General features: G+C 49.0%; 1 protein-coding gene across 5 annotated transcripts in view; it reads right to left on the reverse strand.

Moving 5' to 3' along the window:
* bmp2k (BMP2 inducible kinase) overlaps positions 1–21,717 on the reverse strand; it is a 39,732-nt gene that overhangs the window by 13,221 nt on the left and 4,794 nt on the right. For 2 of the 5 annotated variants that reach the window (XM_077000824.1, XM_077000823.1), the window contains exons 2-11: positions 9,891–10,009; positions 9,672–9,777; positions 8,695–8,837; positions 3,527–3,648; positions 2,876–2,957; positions 1,736–1,868; positions 1,022–1,125; positions 831–910; positions 554–702; positions 55–320 (exon numbers count right to left, since the gene is read on the reverse strand). In XM_077000824.1, coding sequence (XP_076856939.1) covers positions 55–320; positions 554–702; positions 831–910; positions 1,022–1,125; positions 1,736–1,868; positions 2,876–2,957; positions 3,527–3,648; positions 8,695–8,837; positions 9,672–9,777; positions 9,891–10,009 — 1,304 coding nt within the window. Of the gene's footprint in view, positions 1–24; positions 321–553; positions 703–830; positions 911–1,021; positions 1,126–1,735; positions 1,869–2,875; positions 2,958–3,526; positions 3,649–8,694; positions 8,838–9,671; positions 9,778–9,890; positions 10,010–21,717 lie in introns of all 5 variants that reach the window. The other 3 variants (XM_077000820.1, XM_077000819.1, XM_077000822.1) reach the window with 2 other exon arrangements.

Genomic DNA, 21,717 nt, shown 5'->3' on the forward strand with positions numbered 1-21,717 from the left:
GCCCACCCCTAGTGTGAGTACTACCTGCATGTACTGCAGCTGCTGGGCATTGACCTGTTGCTGGTGGTGCATGCTCTGTTGTTGTTGTTGTTGTTGTTGGTGCATGCTCTGTTGTTGTTGATGCTGGTGGTGCATGCTCTGTTGTTGTTGATGCTGGTGGTGCATGCTCTGTTGTTGTTGATGCTGGTGGTGCATGCTCTGTTGTTGTTGATGCTGGAACTGCTGCAGTCTCAGGTCCCCAGGCTGCAGCTGTTGTAAGACTCTGTTCTGCTGATTACTGGCCTGCATCTGCACAGCTGCCTGCTGTCCACTTCCTGGGGCTGAAACGACACACACACACACACGGTTCATTAATTAAAGCTGAACATGGTTGGGGAAGGAACAAACGAACTGTACTAACTGTAAACGTGCAGTGCGTACACACAGCATTAACCAAAACAAACTCCATATAGACTGAGTAAGAGGAAGAAAGAAAGAAACAGACAAAGAAAGAAAAGAACAGAAACAGAGGAAGACAGAGAGAAGATGGGACAGACGTCAGAGCGGTCTTCACCTCTCTGGCCGTTGGGCACGGGTGCGGAGGGCGTGGTCATCTTCACGGGCGTCACGGAGTTGGGTAGTGGCAGCACACCACCGCCTGCTGCCTTCGGTCGCTGCCTGGGTGCGATGGAGGTTTCCGTGGGGCCCGCGGCCTCCGTGATCCTGCACCACAACGCGGAGGAGCTCAAGCACGGCACGGGCACCACCACCACCACCACCACCACCACCACCACCTCCTCACCCCGCCAGTACCCCAGGCACCACCACACTACTACAGGCACCACCCTCACCTGGCTTTCGTCTGGCTCTTCTTAGCAGCAATGTCACTGGCCGTCAGGGGCTCAGGCAGCGAGGTGGGGACAGGAGAGCTCTGCACAACACACACACAGCCCAACACACAGTAAGATGCCCGGCAGGCTGAACGACCCACACTCGCGTCCTCAAAACCTCCAATCACTCATCAGGCCACGGGGAGACTTACACACAGGTTTGGCACAGGACACTCCTTCCCGGCTAATCTGAAGGCGAAGTAGGAGACTTGGTAGATGTCTGGTCTCTTCTCCTGGTCAGGCTCCAACATGTATCCTGTGTTGGTGGACAGAGAGAACACAGAGCCCGTGGCTGGTTACAGGATCTGGGCTGCGAGTGCGAGGCGTCGCACTTGTGATGACTCACGCAGTAGCAGTTAGGCCCAGAAACACACACATTTAAAGACCTGCGTGATGAGGCCTAAATTTCAGTAGTTACTTAGTGCGGTATGACAAATAGATTTTTTCTGCAGCTTAACACAAAAATGTGCAGTGCTGGCTAACTGGATTTAACACATTGTGATGATGTACTGTAAACTACAATGATTTCTGTAACATTCATGGACACATTTCCTCTTAAGTACCATGCCCAAATTCTGTGATTTATTACTATTTTTTAAACTAGGTCTTATCCTCCATCTCTTACAAATAACAAGGGCAATGGGAGGATTTATGAATGAATGAAAACAGTGTAAACAAAAGACATGCAGTATTTTAAACCTACCAGAAGGTGGCAGTATTGAATAGGTAAATATCAACATGACCACCCCTTTTACAACCCAGTGTTAATGCAATGGCTTCCTTTGATGAGATAACTGTGTATATACTGCTTATCAGACCTGACAATAACGTCCATCTCTGGTCTTTAATAGGCATTTGTGACTTACTGATCAGGCAGTGCAGTTTGAAGGAAAACTTCGAACTATCCGGAATGCTGAAGCTTCCGTCACATATGGCGACTTGACTCTCCCCAAACGGGAGCTGGAAGAAGCACAGCTTGTACAACAAGCATCCAAGTGCCTTAAAGAAAGAAAGAAAGAAAGAAAGAAAGAAAGAAAGAAAAAGAGAGAGAGAAAGAGAGAGAGAAAGAGAACAAACCAGAGGATCATTCAGAAGATCATTAATACAAACAGGGCACTTTTCCAGAGTTGGCCAGTGGCATGTGTTTTCCCCACTTGGTTCAGTGAAGTTTATTTTTATGGGAAGTTGAGCTGTCAGGAAGCGTAGACCTCCATTTCCTCCTCTTATCTAGGCCTGTTCCAGCAACATGACCTTGGTGCGTGGCTGCCAAAAGCAGCCTATGTGGGCGTGGCTGGCATAAGGTGTTCAAGTCCTCCTTGGGGTTCATCCGTGGGTGTCCATTTCCTCGGGGTGTTGCGGTTGGGAGGGCACAACCGAGCAGGAAACGGCACCGACCTCCTCACCAGCGTCCCGCTGACCGCACGAATGTCACATGACTGCTTAGAGGGACTGGGCAATCAAAGTTAATTAAGACCCTTTCACGTCTACTGGAATGACTACTCTCATTTACTGTGCACTAAACCAGAGTAAACTAATTCAAATGAACGCTGTGGCATGCCTTAATTTTTCAAGTGCTTCGTCAGGTGACCGTTAGATGCGGCGCCTTCACAGGACAGCCAGAGAGGAACGGAGAGCCTTGCCCGTTTGGTTCGGAGCTGGAGACTGTACATGCTTCGTGTCTCCATACTTAACCACATCGCTTTAAAGCTGCGCTTTACACCAGCTCGGTCCGATGGCCATACGCGTTTCCAGAGAGCAGTGTGCCAAGCAAAGAAACAGAAGGTCCTTCCCTTTTCTTTCCATGTCCGGGGCATAAACGCGGGGAGAAGCTGGGAGACCGCACGCCTCCTTCAACGCTCTTATTTACAAAGGAAACTGGTTCGGCCAGGGAAGGTGTTTGCGTCATCCTTCAGGTCTAACCAGATCTCCCACACCCGCGTGTGTGTGTGGGCATGCATGAGTGTGTGTGTGTGTGTGTGTGTGTGTGTGTGTGTGTGCACACTTACCCAGATATCAGCCTTGGTGGTGATGGCTTTCCCTTGGTACAGGTTAATCATCTCTGGGGCTCGATATGACAGGGTTGTGTATCTGCACACAGAGGGGAAGGAGAAAGGGCGGGAAAAGGCGCGTGTTAGTGTGGCCATGTCCAGCGGGGCACCTTACATGCGCTTGCATAAGCCAGTTCCTAGCCTAGACACTTTAGCTGCTCACACCAAAGGAAGGTGCTTCACTCCTATAAAGCGATATCAGTAAAAGACATGTCCCTGGGACACAGGACACAGCAGGCCAGCAAGCCACTACTCCTCTCAACCTCAATGTTGTCAAGTCTGTCAACACTAATCAAGGTTCTACATGTCCCTTCGCAAACGTTGACAGGTTGGGCCGTCCAGCATATGGACCGAGGGGGTTTGAAACGCTGCACACTGGTCTGGAGAAGTACCGATTGCCTGAGAGTAGTTATTACAGCCAGACTTTAACCCAGGTCTTACAGGTATGCTGGTTTGGTAAACCAGCTGGGACACTCATCTGCCTTCCTGAGGGAGGGTCTCCAGCACACCCCTGTCCCCGAAGTATCCACTGTTCACGTGGGGTGACGCGCATCCCCCTCACCAGGGCTGGACACTGGGCTTTGCCCTCAGATGCAACTCTGGTCTGACCTTTTAATCTCCTCCTCCACAGCAGTCACACCGTCTCTGAGTGGGTGCAGCAGCTTGTGGGTGGCGCTTCCAAAGTCGCACAGAACGTAGTTCCCCTGGTCACTCAACAGGATGTTCTCCACCTGCCAGTCAAGATGTACAGATGCACAAGGATTCCTATTACTACAAGTTCACACACATGCAAAGTGGCATCACCCTTCAAATGTTGCCACCCTTCAAAACAAAAACGAAAGAAACAAACCACACTTGATGACAGCTTGTTAACACACATCTTCAATACTTTGTATTCGCTGCACTATATAACACTACCCCTACTCCCCAGTAGGGGGCACTGGAGGCTAAGAAGGTTGTATCCTATCACAGGAACCAAGCTCAGCTCTGCCAAGGCCAGCTGTGGGAGGGTCGTCCCAGAGAGCTGATGTGCCCTGGTCTCAGGGGGAGGGGTAGAAGGCCCAGTTCTGCCCTGGCGGAAGCAGAAGTCATTTGTGAGGGGGCAGAACTGGGGAGTCCTGTGCTCCAAGCATGCCCGGCTGTGCCACGCCACTGTGCAGATGGCATCTGGAAACGAAGGACAAACAACGGACGCAGCATATGTTGGCCCCTGGTAGCTATGGTGACCCTGGGTATGCGAGAGCAAGTGAGAATTAGCCAAAAAAGAAAAAAAATAAACTGCTCATTAAAAAACTGTCAAAGGTTTAAAGCAAAAATGCTTATAGATTTTCTTCTGCCAAGGCCCTTCAGACCAAAAAAACTAATGTGACTATTGGAGAGGCCATCAATAAACACAAACTGGAGGGATGCAGTTAGCATGATCCCTTAGCGTGAGTGCTCCCTGAGTGCCCACAGCAGCCCCTGCCCACGGCCGGAGTGCCGGACTCAGGTGATTGGCACCAGCGGCAAGTTCCCACAGGTTCTTTGCCAACAGGGCGTCCGTGTTTCTTTCAGGCGGCAGCACCCATCGTTCAGGTCAACGGCCCGGTCCACGCCTCTGGCTTTTCTAATGTCTGTGGCTAATAGCATTAGCTGGGGAAGGGGGGGGGGGGGGGCACATGGTTTATGAGCAGGGGTTGAAAAACAAGGTCTAGGGCCGTGTTGGCCAAAGTGAGTATTAAGCGAGAGAACCCAAAGGGAGGTGTGAGGGGTGTGAGAGGGGCTGACTCTAATGCCCCGGCTGGGAGGGAGAGGTGTGAGAGGTGCAAGAGGGGCTGACTCTAATGCCCCGGCTGGGAGGGAGAGTTGTGAGAGGTGTGAGAGGGGCTGACTCTAATGCCCCGGCTGGGAGGGAGAGGTGTGAGAGGTGCAAGAGGGGCTGACTCTAATGCCCCGGCTGGGAGGGAGAGTTGTGAGAGGTGTGAGAGGGGCTGACTCTAATGCCCCGGCTGGGAGGGAGAGTTGTGAGAGTTGTGAGAGGGGCTGACTCTAATGCCCCGGCTGGGAGGGAGAGGTGTGAGAGGTGCAAGAGGGGCTGACTCTAATGCCCCGGCTGTGAGGGAGAGTTGTGAGAGGTGTGAGAGGGGCTGACTCTAATGCCCCGGCTGGGAGGGAGAGTTGTGAGAGGTGTGAGAGGGGCTGACTCTAATGCCCCGGCTGGGAGGGAGAGTTGTGAGAGTTGTGAGGGGCTGACTCTAATGCCCCGGCTGGGAGGGAGAGTTGTGAGAGGGGCTGACTCTAATGCCCCGGCTGGGAGGGAGAGTTGTGAGGGGTGTGAGAGGGGCTGACTCTAATGCCCCGGCTGGGAGGGAGAGTTGTGAGAGGGGCTGACTCTAATGCCCCGGCTGGGAGGGAGAGTTGTGAGAGGTGTGAGAGGGGCTGACTCTAATGCCCCGGCTGGGAGGGAGAGTTGTGAGAGGTGCGAGAGGGGCTGACTCTAATGCCCCGGCTGTGAGGGAGAGTTGTGAGAGGTGCGAGAGGGGCTGACTCTAATGCCCCGGCTGGGAGGGAGAGTTGTGAGAGGGGCTGACTCTAATGCCCCGGCTGGGAGGGAGAGTTGTGAGAGGGGCTGACTCTAATGCCCCGGCTGGGAGGGAGAGTTGTGAGGGGTGTGAGAGGGGCTGACTCTAATGCCCCGGCTGGGAGGGAGAGTTGTGAGAGGGGCTGACTCTAATGCCCCGGCTGGGAAGGAGAGTTGTGAGAGGTGTGAGAGGGGCTGACTCTAATGCCCCGGCTGGGAGGGAGAGTTGTGAGAGGTGCGAGAGGGGCTGACTCTAATGCCCCGGCTGTGAGGGAGAGTTGTGAGAGGTGTGAGAGGGGCTGACTCTAATGCCCCGGCTGGGAGGGAGAGTTGTGAGAGGGGCTGACTCTAATGCCCCGGCTGGGAGGGAGAGTTGTGAGAGGGGCTGACTCTAATGCCCCGGCTGGGAGGGAGAGGTGTGAGAGGGGCTGACTCTAATGCCCCGGCTGGGAGGGAGAGTTGTGAGAGGGGCTGACTCTAATGCCCCGGCTGGGAGGGAGAGTTGTGAGAGGGGCTGACTCTAATGCCCCGGCTGGGAGGGAGAGTTGTGAGAGGTGCGAGAGGGGCTGACTAATGCCCCGGCTGTGAGGGAGAGTTGTGAGAGGTGTGAGAGGGGCTGACTCTAATGCCCCGGCTGGGAGGGAGAGTTGTGAGAGGGGCTGACTCTAATGCCCCGGCTGGGAGGGAGAGTTGTGAGAGGGGCTGACTCTAATGCCCCGGCTGGGAGGGAGAGTTGTGAGAGGGGCTGACTCTAATGCCCCGGCTGGGAGGGAGAGTTGTGAGAGGGGCTGACTCTAATGCCCCGGCTGGGAGGGAGAGTTGTGAGAGGGGCTGACTCTAATGCCCCGGCTGGGAGGGAGAGTTGTGAGAGGGGCTGACTCTAATGCCCCGGCTGGGAGGGAGAGTTGTGAGGGGTGTGAGAGGGGCTGACTCTAATGCCCCGGCTGGGAGGGAGAGTTGTGAGAGGTGCGAGAGGGGCTGACTCTAATGCCCCGGCTGTGAGGGAGAGTTGTGAGAGGTGCGAGAGGGGCTGACTCTAATGCCCCGGCTGGGAGGGAGAGTTGTGAGAGGTGCGAGAGGGGCTGACTCTAATGCCCCGGCTGTGAGGGAGAGTTGTGAGAGGTGCGAGAGGGGCTGACTCTAATGCCCCGGCTGGGAGGGAGAGTTGTGAGAGGGGCTGACTCTAATGCCCCGGCTGTGAGGGAGAGTTGTGAGAGGTGCGAGAGGGGCTGACTCTAATGCCCCGGCTGGGAGGGAGAGTTGTGAGAGGGGCTGACTCTAATGCCCCGGCTGGGAGGGAGAGTTGTGAGGGGTGTGAGAGGGGCTGACTCTAATGCCCCGGCTGGGAGGGAGAGTTGTGAGAGGTGCGAGAGGGGCTGACTCTAATGCCCCGGCTGTGAGGGAGAGTTGTGAGAGGTGCGAGAGGGGCTGACTCTAATGCCCCGGCTGGGAGGGAGAGTTGTGAGAGGGGCTGACTCTAATGCCCCGGCTGGGAGGGAGAGGTGTGAGAGGGGCTGACTCTAATGCCCCGGCTGGGAGGGAGAGTTGTGAGAGGGGCTGACTCTAATGCCCCGGCTGGGAGGGAGAGTTGTGAGGGGTGTGAGAGGGGCTGACTCTAATGCCCCGGCTGGGAGGGAGAGTTGTGAGAGGGGCTGACTCTAATGCCCCGGCTGGGAAGGAGAGTTGTGAGAGGTGTGAGAGGGGCTGACTCTAATGCCCCGGCTGGGAGGGAGAGTTGTGAGAGGTGCGAGAGGGGCTGACTCTAATGCCCCGGCTGTGAGGGAGAGTTGTGAGAGGTGTGAGAGGGGCTGACTCTAATGCCCCGGCTGGGAGGGAGAGTTGTGAGAGGGGCTGACTCTAATGCCCCGGCTGGGAGGGAGAGTTGTGAGAGGGGCTGACTCTAATGCCCCGGCTGGGAGGGAGAGGTGTGAGAGGGGCTGACTCTAATGCCCCGGCTGGGAGGGAGAGTTGTGAGAGGGGCTGACTCTAATGCCCCGGCTGGGAGGGAGAGTTGTGAGAGGGGCTGACTCTAATGCCCCGGCTGGGAGGGAGAGTTGTGAGGGGTGTGAGAGGGGCTGACTCTAATGCCCCGGCTGGGAGGGAGAGTTGTGAGAGGTGCGAGAGGGGCTGACTCGAATGCCCCGGCTGGGAGGGAGAGTTGTGAGAGGTGCGAGAGGGGCTGACTCTAATGCCCCGGCTGGGAGGGAGAGTTGTGAGAGGGGCTGACTCTAATGCCCCGGCTGGGAGGGAGAGTTGTGAGAGGGGCTGACTCTAATGCCCCGGCTGGGAGGGAGAGTTGTGAGAGGGGCTGACTCTAATGCCCCGGCTGGGAGGGAGAGTTGTGAGAGGGGCTGACTCTAATGCCCCGGCTGGGAGGGAGAGTTGTGAGAGGGGCTGACTCTAATGCCCCGGCTGGGAGGGAGAGTTGTGAGAGGTGCGAGAGGGGCTGACTCTAATGCCCCGGCTGGGAGGGAGAGTTGTGAGAGGTGCGAGAGGGGCTGACTCTAATGCCCCGGCTGGGAGGGAGAGTTGTGAGAGGTGCGAGAGGGGCTGACTCTAATGCCCCGGCTGAGAGGGAGAGTTGTGAGAGGTGCAAGAGGGGCTGACTCTAATGCCCCGGCTGGGAGGGAGAGTTGTGAGGGGCTGACTCTAATGCCCCGGCTGTGAGGGAGAGTTGTGAGAGGTGTGAGAGGGGCTGACTCTAATGCCCCGGCTGTGAGGGAGAGTTGTGAGAGGTGTGAGAGGGGCTGACTCTAATGCCCCGGCTGTGAGGGAGAGTTGTGAGAGGTGTGAGAGGGGCTGACTCTAATGCCCCGGCTGGGAGGGAGAGTTGTGAGAGGTTGAGAGGCTGACTTTAATGCCCCTCGGGTCTTGGGCCAGCACTCGGGTCACTCTGCACTCGGTCTCCCAGCTTCTATGCAGCTGCCGTCTCTACTACAAAGGCCAATCGGAGAGGGACGGCGTGATGAGCCTGGAACATTTTCAGATGCAGCATTGGGCTTAACCGCAGCTCGTCTAGCGACGGTGTGGGTGCTTCCTGGAAATGAAACCGTGACCTTGGTGTGGCGCGCACCTCGCTCAACCTGCTCTACCAGGGCAGCTGCAGGAGCACCAACCCTTCAGAACACGCTCACAGCTCGCCTGGAGAGGAACAATGACTGTAGGAGCCCAGTGTGCGAGTGGGCGGAGCAGCGATGGTCCCGCTGCGGGACGTTACCTTCAGGTCCCGGTGGATGATGGGCGTCTTGCACTGGTGCAGTCTGGCCACAGCCTCGCATGCGTCACAGAAGATGGCGAGGACCTCGGCCTCCGAGAAGCCCGCGTGCAGCCGCTGGTTCATTTGCTTCACCACCTGACCCGCTGCAGGACACAAAGCAGGACAGGGAGCAGGACGGCCATGAGATGTTAGGTGGCCCAACGCAACCTGGGCTATGACTGGAACTTGCATGCTACTGGACAGTTGCAAGTTCATAAACAATGGACTCTGGGGGCCCTTCACCAAGTAGAAGTGTCAATTCTGTTTTAAAACGTTTCCAGAGTTACCAGTGCAAATAATTACGCTGACACATTCACACATGCTAGAAAAATAAGCCCTGGTGTTAATATGGTTACGAGGATGTTAGACTGAAAGAGGCACTGAAAACAAGAAACAAGAAAAACGAAGTGTAGGGGTCTTGGCCAAGAACCATTTTAAAATCCCATTCTCTTAACTTCAGGACTTCACAGAAATGATGCATTAACAGGACAATATTGATGGGAAGTCACATTAACTAAGAAGCCTATCATCTCTCTGCACCTTCTCACTGGGGCTAGATACAGTTATCAGGTTTACTCCATCACCCGTGTGGTCTGCACACAACCCCAGTGAACAGCTGCAAGAGCACGAAACTCTCTCACTACTGGCAAGGATATTTGATACGACAGGAAACACGAATTAGAAGAAAAACAAAAAACAATGAATTAAGGTACTTTATTTGACCCAACACCAGGACATTTGTGCAATTTCCAAAGTCCGGCATCAGCCTAATATCTACTGTTTACATCTAGGCTAATGTCTGTTATAAAAATTTCAACGCCAAGTTTGTCTTGGTGACCTTTTATTAGGTCACCAAAATCGATAACTGAAAGGCGACAGAAGTGTGTGTTTGAGTGATGGGAGCTGAACAGGTGCACGGTGGACGCTGCTTTCCTGACCTTTACAGAACTCCATTAGAATGAGAACTTCCCACACGCTGTCTCCCACTGCGTTGATGGTGGAGTCCAGGTAGGTCACTATGTTCTTATGACCCGAAAGCTCTTTCTGTCAGGACAAACAGAGCAGTAACCTTAGCAAAACCACCACCATAAATGGAATACACTGTTTATGTGCAGGGACAGACAGTTTTTACTCTCTGGTGTTAGAAGTCAAGTTACCATGATCGTAATCTCCCGCTTAAAGACATTCAGGTCAGGCACATTGTTCACATACATCCTCTTCAGGGCACATCGAACTCCACTGTGACTGCGTGCCAGGAACACCATCGAGAAACCACCTAGGAACACACAAAACACACGTGTGAACTATTAAAGACACTTGCTATGACCACACACAAATCTGTTGGCGACAGCAGTTTCAGCTAGACTGAGACTAGTCACATAGGTCTTCCTCAGAGAAGTGTCTGACTAGGCACTCTCCAGATGCATCCTAGTCTGACAAACAAATCTGGTCTTTGGTAAGTAGTGCACACATGCATAGACATCGCACTACACTGAGATAGTCAAGCCAGATTTCCATTACCTGCTCCATCTATGGTAAAACAGCTCTAATGAGAAACATGAGACACTGAGTGGACACGAGGTCTACAGCGCAGCCACTCTCCACCCGTTAGACCACGATCTGCTGCTTGGATCACGAAACAGCACAGACATGGCTCCCTCTGTATTACCTGTTCCCCTTAAGTAGGCCATTGGCTTTTATTCAGGGGAGGTAGAAGTACCAGCAGTGGGAGAAGAGAGCAATGCCAAAGCTACTTCTGCAGGATTACTCCAGCAGCGCTTCACTCCAGCCTGGCCGAGCAGCGGCAGGAAACATGAGCCCTGCCAGTCCCCAGATAAAGAACATTTGTATGTTGTTGCAGTTCCCCCGCCTTCTTAAAGTCTCTGCAGAGGATGATCAAGAGGTCATACTGCGCTAGATCGCTTGCTCGGTCATAATGCGTTTCCCAAACTTAGTTTGCAGGGAGAACAGGATAAGAGGCCACAGCTCTGCTCGAGTTTTGGGTCAGGCCCGTTCGGCACGGATGCAGGTCAAAGGTCCGTCTCTTGAGAGCGACCGCAAGCTCAAACCTCAGTGGGGTTCAGTGCGAGACACGAGGAGGAGGCGTTAAGGAGGCCCAAGAAAGGAGACGAGGATGAGAGCAGGCAGCAGGATCTGCTCTCGCACTCGGAGAGCGTGGAAGAATCTCAAGCTCCTGTGAGCAGAAAAGACCACCGAATATTTCAAAACGAGGGCACAGCACCAGAGGTTGTGGCTGCCGTCTGCAGAACAGTGCGGCCTCAGAGAGCACGGGCGATGTGGTTACGGCAGGCTTGGCAGCAGGGAGCCCTGAACTGGCAAAAAGTGCGGTAGAGGAAGCCGTGCCTGGACAAGGCCTTGTCCATCCGACAATACTCGAATGAGTGCTGGCAGTGGGTTAGCGGCCAGACAGTTCTCATTAAGGCCATGCTGAATGGCAGCGTGGAAGAGAAGGAGTGGGAGAGAGAGAAGAGGGAGAGAGAGACCCCAACACAAAGCAGAGCCTACAAAGACCCGCTTGTTGTCCAACCAAAGTCGGACTCACTTAGGCGACCTGAATAGGGAGAGCAATTTGGACAGAGACCCAGCATGGGAGACCTGGGAGAACTGGGGGTGCAGTGGCTGATCCCATGAAGTCATAGCGCACATGCGCTCAGGTGGACAGGAAGGAGCCGGTACACACATGATGCAGGATGACCGACTGGTACCCAGGACGCAGGCAGCCTGCACGAAATAGTGCATAGGTCCATTATCACAGAATACAGTGCAGGACATGTGCCTCATCACCAATTATTAAATGTTGGAGATGTTTTGCGATGCTTGTGGCCTTGAAACAATACAAAAGTGAGCAAATCAGAACACATTGTTAATCAAGATGATTATATTTAAATCTTGAATTAAACCGCCAACGGAAACATTCGGCTTTAGAGCTGCGCTTTGCATACAACAAGGCTTGGCAAAAAGGACGCTGGCATCGCTGGATCTTTTCCGCACGCCAGAATTTGGCAGAAGTGAGCATGCTAAAAACCCTTTAATAAAAGCTTTTCAAAAGCTTCACCGCCTTTGTTTTTGCCAAACTTGGGCCCTGGGTATTTAATTATCATGTCCTCCTCACTGTACTGCTGAGCCAAGAGGAGCTCAGACTGAACTGCACTGCGCGTTTCTATCTGCCACCGCTCGGGGGAGATGCTTATCTCCACACGCTACAGCGAGCTGCTAATCAACTCGCTGAGGGGAGCAAATACCGCACACACACGCGCAAGCCGTCGGGCCCCGACACTGGGCTCCTCGGCCCCGTTGAAAACCCCACAAGCACTGTTTCTACAGCAGGAAGGCTTCCTCTCAGGTGAAGCTAGCCAGGGTTCACCAGAGCGAGGGCAAGAGCATTCGCATTTAGTTGCGTGCTGATGAGTCATAACGCGAGGTTACCGAGAGGCGGCCTGGGCTTCACGTCCATCTGGCTCTGAACTTGTGAGGCAGGTGTTACATAGCCTAGCGCTGCTTTAACTCAGACTTGTGAAGCATTCATAATCAGCCTTAAGTGTATTTCCAGTTGCATTGAGGAGATGAGAAGCAAATATGTAGGTGGACGCCAACTTTGCTGGACAAAAACGACCATACTGTGGCAGGCCTAAATGTTCACCTGCACACTCTCTGACCTCTGTGTAAGAGTTAATACAGTAAATCATGGCTTAGCTGACTAAATGGAGATCTGCTGATAAGCACCCAGTAGGTCATATCTAAAGCAAAGTGCCAAAGTAATTTCTTTGCCAAAGTTTCATAATGTCTCATTTAGTCAAAAGTGGTTTTCTCGGACAAGCACAGTAATGATATTCCAGGTAATTTTTGGGTTTTTTTTTTTTCTTTCACAGAAGGAAAAACAATGCTCAAATCTAAACACATTAAACATGATGTGGAATAAAAACATCTCCATGAAAAGGACACATTAATAAAGATGTAAAATACATATGATCAAGTGATATTGCTCAGGAAAATGTCACTATCTTCAGGAAATATACATAACATTTACCAACAGTGAAAAAAAGAAATTGTGAAAGATCAGTGAATCACATGAGGTAAGACATGAAAGTGCTGCGTCTGCAACAACTAAGGGGGTGGAAAAGGCAAGAAGGAAGTGTTCTCCACAGCTGCTGCCAATGGATGTCTATGTGCAACTAAACTGTGCACCAAGAAGCAAAATGTCAACAGGCTGGCCTCATCCTAGGCTGCTAACTGAGGTGTAATCAGGTCAGACCCTGCTGTCATCTTAAGGCTGAAACAACCTGACTACTGAGTACTGTCAGGAAGGGAGCAAAGAGGATATGAATGTCTGAACTGTGTGCTTTACAAGAAACTGATCCCTTACCACATTCAAACCTGTGACTGGGAAAAACGGGGACTTTTTAACACATCCGCTGGCAGGATGTGTGAAAAGTCTACAACTGAAACTGAAAGAGAAGGAATCACACTACCAAAGGGATCGCTGTTGCCTTTAAGAAATGCTCGTCTGTGGCATACATCTGCTTTAAATGTGTGGATGTTTTGAGTTCCAAATGCAGCAGAGACGTCATTTTGAAATACTGGCAACACAGTAACGTACTTGAACTAGGGAACTCTGGAAAAGAGAACCTGTGTTCAAGACACAAGAAACAAGGGACTTTCGGGCCTGACCCGAAACTGCTGATAAGACAAGATGGAACTGAGTAGTCCAGCACTGGGCTCCAGCAGCCGGTGCACTCACTCACAGGCCAGGCATTGTCCTCCTGGAAAGCCCCTTGCCAACATCCATCCATTCACATGCATGGCAGTTGTCACGTGTCTGTCTATGGGCTGCCTGTGATCCCACAGACGAGGAGTCCTGGGACAGCAGGTGGCTTAAGACAGCCAGAGCGCTCTCGGTCCCAGTGGCTCTGCCCGCCTGGCTCCCTGCTGATGGAGCCCATATGCTTCAGGATCAGGTTTTCAGTAAGTCACTTGGCGGTGGGGTTTAGCGCCCTCCTTTCAGAGGCCTTCTATAGATGAAGCACTGCATTCCTCATTAAATCTCAGAGAACATTTGGGGGTGGGGGGGATTAGGAGGTGTGGAAATACTTTGCCTGGTGTCGAAGTCCTGCTTTTGCGTTTTAAGCATGCTCATGGATTGGGAAAATAAGGCAAAGTGCAATTTGGGTGACTGGTTTCACCAATTTGGAAAGGACCACATAAGTGGCACTGCATGGTCCCAATACAGCCACAAGAATGAGTGGCAAGTGACAATGGTGATCAGCTAGAAGTGGAGCGTAACTTGGGTCTGAAAAGCAAAAAAATAGATGTGTCCCTTAACTGCCCACATTATATAAACACTAAAGGCATTTCAAATGGCACAAAAGCAGAGTGCTGGTGAGTAAATAGTCCCATTGAAATGAAGGAATCGGCTCAAGCAATGAAGCCCAAAAACAGGAATCAGTGACATATCTGAAGGAAGACCCTCGGCGTTTCTTTGACGTGTGTGTGTGTGGGGAAAGCACGGTCCGCTCAGTGGGCCGCTGCATCGTGCCAGCCGGTTCTGCAGCGTGCCTCTGGGCCTGACTCGTCTGGGATCCCACTGCCAAGACAGCCCAGCTACCTAGCAGTAACGAGACCTTGGTCATCCTGAGCTGTGAAGATCTGGCTGTTGGGGAGTCCAACGATAACAAAAGACGTATATTAATGATGGTGATCTTTACAATCTGGCTGTCTGGGCACATACTGGTCGTAGCAAAGGAGAGCTGCGATTACGAGTCAAAATAAGTTTCCGAAGCCCATTTTCCAGTTGTGGTGGGAGGAACTGGTACATGGGTGATGTTGTTTTGATCACCCCAACAGTGTGCTGGGTAAACAGTTCTGTCAAATAAGTGACAATTTGCACAGATCTCTAAAGTGTAGTTCCTCTTAAACATAAATCAGTATGTCTTGCGAAAAAGCATATGACAGTCAATTAAATATATAATATACAATAAACTTTAACAAGAGTCAGAGTAAAACTCAGCTGGGAGCCTGTAAAACTCAAAACACCAGAGGAACTATGCTCAAAACTCTGGAGGCTCATAAACCAAGATCCACTGCCATGCCATTGCAGATCATGAAGCCAGAGACACACTAACTTCCCGTCAGCCTTAAAAGTTCCATTCCTGTAAGGATTCGGCATTAGCAGCAAAAAAACATTAGCGTCTATACACCCAACAGACAAGAGACAGAAGGCTTTTAGGGTAAGGCAGGAATCCTCCCAAGGGGAGCCAAGGCAGCGGCTGAAACCTAGGCCAAGTCATTCCTCACGAACCTCCCTGTCCTACTTCCTACAGCCCATTACATCATAACACCTTGGTGAACGGCTTTGACGCAACTCACATCTCAGAAGAACTGCACACGACACAATTGCAAGGGCAACTGCCATTTGTTTGGCATCATCACTTGAAGAACATATTCAATCCATCTCAGAGCCTGGTTCTCAAGTGTCCATCTGGCCTCTGCATGAGTTAAAGCAGTACTGGAGCACCTGGTAACAAAGATCCCGAGGGCTTTTTCAGATGGGTCAGAGCCAAGACTCTGAGGAGAGATCCTCAACTGTATCACTGCAGCTGCACTGTGTAGCTTGACCACCCACACATGCTCAGAAAATTAGATTGTGAAATCCTAATATCTGCAGTTTCCCAACAAAAGATTTTAATTTGCATGCCCTGTATCCCTCTTACCATCAATCTGAAGCTTGCTTGCTAGCTAACTAGCCTAGGAAAACCCCATTTCTGACAACAATCCACTTCACTTTATGGTTCTGAAACAAGATGGTATGAGGAAATCAACACAGCAAATGAGAAATTAATGTTCAAAACAATAAAGGGAAAAGAGAGAAGGGGAAATGACTCCCATTAGGGCGAGAGGCACTGAACGCAACCTCCTCTGTGGACTGCAGAACAAAATGAAGTGAGACAAAAAGGTATCAGTGAATTCTAATCAGGCTTCCTTACATATGTTCTCTGTATTGCATATGATACCAGTTTTTCTGGTTATTCTCTGTATTACGCATGATATCAGTTATACTGGTTATACTCTGCTCTCTGTTTCTTTGGTCAAATGTCTCCTCCATAGATATGCCTTAAAAATATTTATTATTTTATATAATAATACTTATTTTAGTGGCACCAGTTATTTGTGATTCTTTTAATGCTCCCATTTATGTCTGTGAATGTAATTCCCTCAAAAGTGATTGTCCTTATATACATGAGCCACTGGTCCTTCAAATACTACAAAACAACTAGACAATACTAGATAAAAGAAAATGTCTCACTCCAGGTGAAGATAACAGCATGAGCTAAGATGAGCTGAAACGAAAAACGTGTTTCCTGTTAGTCACACAGAGGTGAAGATAATTAGCAAACTTTACATGTCAATATACACACGTAATGTCCATATCAAGGGAAGTCATAATTTTTTTGCAAAGATCCATAAAATCACAAGTGAATGGGGCAAGAATCCGTCAGAGTGTACCCAACTGTGAAAACACAAGCTATAGCAAGCCCCTGTTTGGACGCAGGCCTAGTTTCTCCATGTGTCCATCACACATGCTGTGTGGGCCAGAAGAGCAATAAGAGCCCCTTTGAGGGCCATTTCCCACTAGGATCTTTTGGCACTAAAGTAGTCACCTTACAGTTTCGCTTGAGTCTGCAATCTCCCTCAGGCCCTCCCAGGTAGCCTTTAGCTGTTATATTAAAACAAAAACATTGAATTAATCCTTGCTATGATTGGGTACACATGTATTAACAGGCTCGTCTGTGAGGACTGCGTACCTATGTGAAGCAAATAACCTGCAAGCTATACATTAAAGTGCAGTAAAGCTATTTTTAAACATTTCCAAAACAAAAACCAAAAACCAAGGACGACATCAAGCATAAACGAAAGACGCGTACGGTCCAGGTCTCCTCAGAAGGTGCACTGACTAAAATCATCTCGCCTGCAACAGCTTGAACATCAGTGTGAGATGCACACAAACAAATGGCGCTGCTGCGTCTCCCGAGCACTCGGGCAGATCGGGTAGTCTGTGGTGGTTTTCACTAGCTCAGCTTTAATTGCCAGCCATGACTTCCAGATTCCCTAGTGCTTTGAGGCAAGTCCACGGAGACTTGTAGCGATACAGGTTTCAATTGTTCCTTGTTTCTAGTGCGAGAAATTCAGACTCCTGTCATGAAGGTACTGCGTAACCTGGCATAACCCTGCCTGGACCCATCCTTTCACCTTTGCAGCATCTTAAAAGAACTTGAACAGAAGAGAAACTAACTTGCAACTCTTTCTTCCACCCGACCAGCTCCTCACATCTGCTTCACACCATGTGGCTAAGCAATCCATCATATGCAGACAGACATATCCTCTGTGATCACAAGGCACTAGAGTGGCCCACATACAGTTCACAAATATCTGCTAAAGAACACAGCTTAATCGCTTTCCCACAAGTCCACGCAAGTTACACCACAATGATGCTCACAAATGTATCTGTAGAACAGGTTGGCAAACTATAAATAGCCTCCCGCTTCCTTTTGGTGTGCTCTCCAGAGATTCTGCACTTGGTCATATCTCCCCTGACAGTGCAGTGGGACAGCTTGTCATTCTTCTGGAAATTTCCGAGCTACAAATTCTAGCCTTTTTGTTAGGAGAATTGGCTCTTGATATTTCTCAAAGGACTGACACAGATTTGAGAATGTTCATTGCATATGCTGTTTTTAGACGCACTTGCTTCATATTGCTCCTTACAAATATATCCCCAGGAGAGACTACTACCCACTAAACTGAACTCATAATTCACTCTGCAGTACTATTAAGACTCTCAACCTTGAACCCCTCTTCAAAATACACAGCACTGCTTCGACAGAGGAAATCACAAGTTATTTTAAGTTACAGTATGTTTTTTTTCCCACAATTACTAATTTAGGGCGTGATAGTGTATGCTCCTCGGTGTCAGGTTCTCTGGGAGAAACGTGGTTTAGCTGCCAGGAGAAATCCGTCCGCCAGAGAGAACTATAGACACAGGGCATGACAAGCACGTGCAGTATGCTCCAAGGAAACTCTTCAGTCCATCTGGGATCTTCATGGCCTGTTTGTACAGAGATAGCTCTGAACCACAGCACACACAGTGAACACTCTCCAAGTATAAACACTCTCTCAAGGGAAAAATGACAACTGCTACAAATGTGACCATTCAGAGAAGGGTCATCCGTAACTCAGCTGCTGACTCATTTTAAAAGACAAGCGAGATAAGTGTTTCAACTGACAAATAAGTAGATAAACTGTGTAAGGGAAAGCCTGCAGCAATTAAGCGTGAAGAAAAACTCTGAAAGATTAAATGGTGGAAAGGACCAGAGCAGATATAAAGTGCAAAAAAGAATCAGCCACAGCCCAACATGAAGGAAAAGTAACCGGGCCAAGGATGACGGCCAGCAGCACAGCCCCATAATCACTTCACTGCTCACACCGCTATGACTGAGCAATACAACGTAATTGACAAAGATAATCATACAACTATTACAGACATTTACACTTCTGAAAGGTTCTCTCTGTAGTGCCGGCACAATATTGCATGCACTAAATCTGTTTGAGCCACTGTAAAAATCAAATAAGCATGATAAGGTGGTTTAGTACTCCTTTAATCTTAGACCATGCAGGGCTAAAGGTGGTTTAGTCCTCCTTTAATCTTAAGCCAGGCAAGCTGCAGGTTAGGCTGGGTAATAACCCGTTTCATTTCAGGTCAGACAACTGTGTGTTACCAACTACTGCATATTGCATAGTCATGTTAAATATAAAATAAGCCAAGTAGAAAATGCAAGCTTAGCTCATGTAAGCTACTCATGATGAAGGATGAAACTCCTTACACCTCATAAATTATAAAATAATTTACCAAATAAACTTTGGATACCATTTATTGCTGTCTGTTTGGTGTCATTACAATTCCTCGGCTTTCTTTCCCAAGAAATCAAAGGATAAAGTGATTTAAAGTAAGCCAAAAAGGTGTGTGCGTGTGTGCACGCGCACATGTTCTGCTTCATGTTCATAAAAGAGAAAAGAGCCATTCTACTCAAAACTTCCAGTCAACATCGAAAACTTGACTAAAGCAGCAAAACCTCCAAGTGAAATTCAGGGACATTCCAACGACCGTTTCAAAGATGGAGGAGTACGACATGCTGGTGTCACGGGTGTCGATAGCACACTTCCTGATAGCACACTTCCTACAATGCATACCAAGTTTCTGTTCTCTAGTGCTGGACAAACATAGCCTTTGTTGACAAGGACATGCCCGATTAGGTTTGTTTTTCTTCTTCTTTTCTTTTTTTGTCTTGGTGGGGGTGTCGGTAGCAGTTAGCATCAGAACCCCCTAGAGCATCTGGTTAACATCACTGGGACCCTCAAGCACTGGTGGGGTCATGTGAACGACCTACTGGGCTGCATGTCAGCCAAGCTATGGACCCTGATGAAGCAAATTACCAAATGAACTACCTCACCACCATCATGATGAACACGACGCAGGAGATGAGCAGGATTAAACAAGCCATACACACTTCTAATGACATTAAAAAATGATGTGCGTGTTTGACTTATTTAGTCAAATCGTTTAATCATTTCTACACCCTGGCTGTAAGGCTTGTGCTGGACATGTGAAGACAGCTGTACTGCTTAAGCCAAATGACTGGATAGACCTACAGCAAGACCAGTTGCAACACTGACATATTCAGACCATCTGACAGTATGTTGAGGCCCGTTTGTAAGGGGACAGGTCCTTGGACACAGGAACCCGTTCAGCCTCTCTTTTTCATGATTCTACTGTTTCCAACTGAGAAAAAAAAAATCCATCCAGTCTTATGTCTTATCTGTATACCTCTAGTGTGGTAACATTAGGGATTCATGGGTTAAAGATCTAATTTAGCATTACCCAATTAGGAACACAGGGTTTTATGTCACTGTGAATTAATTTCCAGTCATGCAACAAACTCTTTTCAGGGTAGAGCAGGAGAGTGTGGAAAATCTCATTCTACAAATCACCCTGAGAATGTGATTGTTGAGTGGCCTCCTAGTCGTGACGCACAGACAGAAATGATTTTGTATAGATGCAAGTCACAAACTACATGATAGTGAGACTTTTAGGTGTTTGGGTTTATGAAATGTCATTTGGTAAGATGTTTGCACCAGAGTGATGCTTTACATTCAAAGTTTAAAGTGCAGACAGAGTAAGGTCTGCACCGATGTCCTGCATAAGCAGTGTCTCCAAGTGCAACATGTGAAGAATGAAGGAATGACTCAAACAAGCAAATTCACACCAACTGCCAATTTTTCACATTAAATAGTGATATTCAAGGAGATTTTTCCTCAAAATTATAAGGATAATACTGGATGGCAATTATATATCAAACCAATATAGTCATCTTGAAATATAAATAGTCAAATAGGAGACAATTCATAACAGTTCATTTGGTAATTCTTCCATTTTCCCCTTTTAGTCATGCTATGCATGACAAGAAAAAGACTATTTTGAAACTCTCCCGTCACATGCCTTCAAGGTAATTTATCTATTGAAGTCTAGGATTTTTGTTAGAACATAAGTTGCAACCATTTTCTACTAAAATGTCTAAATGTACTTGGACACACTGTCCTTTTGACATTTTAATGAACATTTACAGATTGGAAATACTGATCCTGTTACAACACAGCAAAAAATATCCAGGAAGTTGTAATAGCTTGTTCTGAGTCACATGGTTCTGAGTCACATGGCTCTTAAGAAGTGGCAACATTTCATTATAAAGCAGATGATTCAAAGAATGAAATTTACATTTTGTATATTTGACAGACAAGCATAGATTAAATGGCTGCATTTAAAAATCACACATAAAAGAAAAAAATGTGTGTCCATAACATGGACCTACAGTATATTAACACTAGAAAACATACAATCTAAAAAACAGAAATATATTTGAGATCATGTTAAGATGGCCCGTTTTTCTTATTAAATGTAGTGGCAGGAATACACGTAAAAAAATTAATAAATAAATAAATAAATAAAACAAACAAAAAAAAAAAACAAATCTCAAAGTCAAAAATGTCCTCCAATGCTGAACTGACCCAAATAGCTAAAGCCATCAGTTCCTTTTCAGCAGAGAACACCCCCCTCCCACATTGCACACGCCATGGTGGTCTTTACTAATTGGTCCCTACCTTGACATCGTCTGTGCCAGCCAGAGTGCTTCTCTTAAACAAACCCCGGAGATCGAGCGCCATTCGACTCTCCCCTCGGCTATATCTGCATTGTTCAGAAAATGAAGCAGGCCAGGTCAGATCTTAGAGAAGGAGAGCAAAGAATGCTCCCCAAGCTCACGGTGAATGTGATAAACTAGATAAGATGAAGGGAATTTGGCCCGCTAGGTTGTGCTGGCCATGCTGTTCTGGGTTCTCTCAGAAGGCGAGACGTGTGCCTCGTGGGCCGGTGCAGTGTGAGAAGCTGCCCCGTCATCAATGTGGTAACGGTGCAGATGTTTTGAGTGCACTGCTACCATTTTACCAACAGCACTCCAATCTCGTCGGTCTAGTCAGGAGGAGGAGGAACATGCCACAGAACACTCAAACCTCACAGATCACCCGATACACAGGCATGCTAGTACTTCAATGAATATGACTGAATGTCATGAGAAAGTTTCAGAGTTTCATTTTCAAACAGTGGTAACAACATGAAGAGAAATATATGGTAGACTTGATGATCTGACACCAATATGCTGAGAGAAAAGTCATTTGCCAACAAGATAATTATTCTTATTTTATATAATTGGGTCTGATTAGCACACAGACTTAAGGTTGCTTTTCAGTCACTGTACTGTCTTACCCCTTGTATTTGTGACTGCCTCATTTTGTTGGAGTAGAGAGTGCACTGAGTGAGGACAGATCAAATGAGAAAACACAAACGCACACAAAAAATAAGGA

This window comes from Brachyhypopomus gauderio, chromosome 3, assembly GCF_052324685.1.
Source record: "Brachyhypopomus gauderio isolate BG-103 chromosome 3, BGAUD_0.2, whole genome shotgun sequence".
Classification (NCBI taxonomy): domain Eukaryota; kingdom Metazoa; phylum Chordata; class Actinopteri; order Gymnotiformes; family Hypopomidae; genus Brachyhypopomus; species Brachyhypopomus gauderio.